The 4,966-nt window shown below is 37.5% G+C and overlaps 1 protein-coding gene across 1 annotated transcript; it reads left to right on the plus strand.

Annotated features, from left to right (window-relative positions):
- The first annotated feature begins 362 nt into the window (after positions 1-362).
- LOC133179840 (uncharacterized) lies at positions 363-3,508 on the plus strand. The gene is made up of 2 exons (XM_061314543.1): positions 363-406; positions 652-3,508. Exons 1-2 carry the CDS (start codon positions 378-380, stop codon positions 1,898-1,900), a joined length of 1,278 nt encoding a protein of 425 aa, XP_061170527.1. The 5' UTR covers positions 363-377; the 3' UTR covers positions 1,901-3,508.
- The last annotated feature ends 1,458 nt before the right edge of the window (positions 3,509-4,966 follow it).

Below are 4,966 nucleotides of genomic sequence, written 5' to 3' on the forward strand. Positions count from 1 at the left end.
TTCAAAAGTGGTGATTTATTACTGATGTCAGCGTTCTGTTTTATGTGGCTGCTAGTTCTTACTGACCAGCAGCGATTCCAGAGAAGTTGATTAATGGCTACTGCAGTCGCACAATGAGTGGTGTGATTTGCTATACAGTAGTGCGGGAAATGTTTGTCTGTTTCAGAACAATATTGGTTCTATTCTTTATTGTGACATTTCCGGGATGAATTTTGTCATCAACTGTAGATAAGTACAGGGTGTAATTTAACGGAAAGTGACTGTTGGAAACAGTCTCAGGTTATACAACTTTCTCGTTTGTTTAATAGGATGTACACTTTGTATTCGATGCATTCAAGTGGTTATACAATCATTACAATGTAATTTTAAGTATTAACATGATCGCATACGTGGTCAAGGACTCAAGGTACTTATACATCTGATCTGACTCGCGCAGTCCTGGTCAATATTGATATTTAGGCTTATATTACTTTGTATTCGATGCATTCAAGTGTTTATATAATGTAATTTTAAGTATTAACATGCTTATATGCGTGGTCATGGTACTGGTGTATCTGATCTGACTCGTGCAGTTCCGGTCAATTGACATTTAGACCTTTATTATGTTAAATATTGGAAATATACTTCTGCCTCAATTTTACAATTCTATAGGTTTACCAACATTATGCCAGGAAAAAGGAATAAATCCCAGCAGCCCAAAACAAGTCAGGCGAAAAGACCACGTCGTGGCCAAAAGGAAACGAGAGGGCCCACCACTACTGATGCTGTGGCAAGCGATACAAGCACTCCACCCCTCAGTGTACCCCCTGAAACCTTAGCTGAATTAACCCAAACCATAACAAAGTCAGTCACAGAGAACGTGCTAGCAGAGATACAACCATTGCTACAACATCAGGGGAGTATCTCTGTTCATAATATGGGGGGTAAACAGGGTAATAATGCTACCACCTCTGCAAGCAACAGCTTAGCAGCAAGCCCTCCTGGGTTGGAGGGCCACACAATGAATAAGTCAGGGGATGCAGGTATTTCAGGTTTGGTATCAAATGTTGTAGCCGAACACAGTTCACAGATTGTGGGTACTGAATTCCCACCTGTAGAAAATGCAGGTAAGAAATCGGGATTTGTGAGCTCCTCAGTGCCAATAGAGGCAAGGGTTTCTGACAAAATCAAATCTAAAATTTGGTCAAAACAATATGTTGATATGGCTTTGTTGTTAAAAAAGGAAAAGGGAAAAAGTAAGTATTCTATCAAAGTGGAAGAACAAGATCAGACAGGTAAGGTGGTAATTCACAATATGCAGTCCACAGATGATGATGAATTTAGGGATGGCTCATTATCCCTGCATGACTGGGTAACTGCATGGAATAGGTATGCGACAATTTATTGCATTAAAGATACACTTGCACAGCCAAAGCTTGCAAAACATATGGAATCAGTTAGGCAAATTGCAGAGGAAAAGGGGGATTGGAGAAGATATGATAAGGAGTTCAGGGAACTCATAGAACAAGGTGAGGTAGAATGGGGTGATGTCCATATGGAGATATATGTCAATGCTCGCCTCAAGCAATCTGAAAAAAAGTTAACCAAAATAACATCAGACCGGTCGACATTTAGCAGGTATGAGGAAGTCCCTCATGGAGTGTGCTTTGCATATCACAAAGCTGAAAAGTATTGTAGGCTAGGTGCTACATGCAAATTCCAACACAGATGCTTTAACTGTGGTGGCATGCATCCAATCTATTCATGTAAAAAAACTATTCAACGGCCATTTCGTTTCTTGGACAAATTCAGAACCCAGAAATTATTTCAGGGAAATGGGACATCAACCAACACGGGTAATTCTAAATCCTCAAAAGCAACTTATCCCACAAAAGGGTCCTACGCCGGTAAATCCCAATAGGTTAGAGTACTGGTTGGTGGGGTATGATAAAGTAGAAACAGAATTTTTAGTTAATGGGTTTAAATATGGTTTTAGCATTGGATACACAGGGGAAATTAGAAATATTCTTTCAAAAAACTTAAAATCAGCACAGGACTTACCAGAGGTTATCAGCAGGAAGTTAGAGAAGGAGATACATTTGGGTAGAATTATGGGTCCTTTCATAGAAAAGCCAATGCCAGTTTTACATTGTTCCCCTTTAGGTCTAGTTAGCAAGAAAACAGAGGGTGAGTACCGTAAGATACATCATTTGTCATATCCAGAAGGTAAGGCTGTCAATGATGGCATACCTGAAGAGGAGTCATTTGTTCAATACTCTTCTGTAGAGGATGCTATTCAAAATATTAAACAGTGTGGGAAAGGATCATATTGTTGCAAAACAGATATTTCCAATGCATTTCGAATTATCAATTTACATGCATCACAGTTTAAATACTTTGGTTTCACATGGCAAGGTCAATGGTATTTTGATACATGTCTTCAGATGGGTTGCAGTTCTTCCTGTCGGATATTTGAAAGGTTTAGTACGGCACTTCAGTGGATAGCTCAGGAAAAATTAGGTATTAAATTTATGACTCATGTATTAGATGATTTTCTAATTGTTGACAAATCTGCTACAGGATGCCACAAAAAACTTGAGGCATTCTTAACAGTTTGTGCTGACATTGGTATACCAATGGCTAAGGATAAAACATTCGGTCCTCACAAGGTAATGACTTTTCTGGGTTATGAATTAGACACTGAGATGATGGAGGCAAGACTACCTATTGCTAAAGTTAAAAAATGTAGGGATACAATTGAGGAGCTTTTACCAAGCAAAAAGATTACTTTGAAGGATATGCAATCAGTAATTGGTCTTCTTAATTTTGCTTGTAATGTTGTCTTGCCAGGAAGAGCATTTCTAAGGCGACTTATCAATACTAATATTGGCATAACAAGACCATATTATCGCATTAGACTAAACAAAGAGGTAAAAGCAGATTTGCATACTTGGTTAGCCTTCTTGGAACAATTTAATGGTAGGTCAGTTTTCTTACCTGATAGGTGGGTAGATTCTAATGAATTGAAATTGTATACAGATGCTTCAGGATCCATTGGTTATGGGGCAGTGTTAGGTGGGCACTGGTTCTATGGGACTTGGAATGATAATTGGAAAAAATCTAATATTACTCTCTTGGAATTTTATCCAATAGTGTTAGCTCTTAAGGTGTGGAGTCATATTTTGAAAAATAAGTGTATTTATTTTTACACAGACAATTATGCCCTTGTGCATATCATTAACAAGCAATCGTCTAAGGATAAACATATAATGTATCTCGTAAGAGAGTTAGTGCTCATTTGTTTGCAGTCTAACATTTTGTTTCAAGCTAGGCATCTTGGTACCAAAGAAAATATTCTATGTGACTGCTTGTCTCGTTTGAAGGTGCAGCAATTCCATCAACTGGCTCCTTGGATGGACAAAGAACCAATGGTGATTCCTCAGCTGCCAGCATTACCACCTTAGAACCAGTCTTGAGGAACCTGTTGACTTCAACATTGGCACCAGCTTCCACTCAGGCATATAAACGGGCATGGTCTATTTATAGAAATTTTGCGACCAAATTTAATATCAGTAATGATCTTCCATTGTCTCAGGATACTTTGGCTTTGTTTATCTCTTATTTATTTGCTGAAGGTTATGCAGCCTCCTCCATTGTGTCATTTATTTCATCAATAGCATATATACATAGAATTAATAACTTGCCTGACAATACGTCATGCTTCCTTGTTCAAAAACTATTAAGTTCTTGTCGCAAAACGAGACCTTCAATGGATATTCGTTTACCAATAACCATAGTAGTTCTACATAAAATTTGTGATGCATTAGAACATACAGTAGCAAACATATATAAAAAAGTATTATTTCAAGCAATGTTTTTATTGGCTTTCCATGGCTTCCTCAGAATAGGAGAAATAACATCAGTTTGCACTGCTAATCATGTCTTACAAATGTCACAAGTTACTTTTCAGATAAGCAAGGTTTTGATTCACTTTCAAAATTATAAACATTCAGGCGGTAAAGTTTTTACTCTTACAATTAATTCCTGCAATTGTTTAAAATACTGTCCTGTTGAGGCATTAGAACACTACTTGAAAATGAGAGGGAGGGGTGATGGGCCCCTTTTTTGCTACCCCCCAAACATTGCAGTCACAAGGCAAGAATTTTCAAATGTATTAAAGCAAAGTCTCATGTTTTGTAATTTAGATGTCAATAGATTCAAAGGACATTCCTTTCGAATTGGGATGGCCTCTTACTGTGCATCAAGGGGGATGAGTGATAGTCAGATTAGATTCCTGGGTAGATGGAAATCGGATGCATTTAAATCTTATATTAGAAATGTGACACCATGTTGATATATGCTTGAGTGGAAATGGAGCCTCAGGGCAGATCTTTTGTTACTCATTGAGGATCTTGTTTTCAAAGTGATTTTCAGGAATATTAACATATGAGGGCATACGACTATCCCTCATCCAGAACAATAGTGCTTAAGTCATTGGTTAATACTTAGGCTGTTAGGTGACAAGACTGCGCACATATAAACTTTGGAAAAAGACAGCAATGTAATTTACAGTGTGATGTATTTTCAATATGGGGGCATATGTCTATCCCTCACCAGGCACATTTTGCTTAATAAGTCAATTATTAATACTTCAAGCTGATAGATGAAGAGTCTACACACGTGTGAACTTGGTAAAAGACGGCGAGGAATGTGATGCTTTGTGAATATTGGGGCATATGTTTATCCCTTATCAGGCACATCAGTCCCTGAGTCATTTGTTAATACTCAGAAGGGCATATGAAATGCATCCCTTTTAACAGTTATCTTCAGATTTTGTTATTATGGGGGCATATGTCTATCCCTCATAGAACATGGGGAAAATTATTATTATTATTATTTTTTATTATAATTGAATTGTAATAGATGATACATTATCTTGTCCTATAAGTCTCATGAACAGATGGGGTTTTGTTGCATTATGGGACAT

Source organism: Saccostrea echinata, unplaced genomic scaffold (assembly GCF_033153115.1).
Source record: "Saccostrea echinata isolate AGI-Se365-2 ecotype Australia unplaced genomic scaffold, CSIRO_AGI_Sech_v1 ptg000005l, whole genome shotgun sequence".
Classification (NCBI taxonomy): Eukaryota; Metazoa; Mollusca; class Bivalvia; order Ostreida; family Ostreidae; genus Saccostrea; species Saccostrea echinata.

Coding starts and splice junctions, on each gene's coding strand:
- LOC133179840 (XM_061314543.1), top strand. CDS start 378: ATGATCGCATACGTGGTCAAGGACTCAAG. Junction 407..651: donor TACGTGGTCAAGGACTCAAG/GTACTTATACAT, acceptor ACAATTCTATAG/GTTTACCAACATTATGCCAG.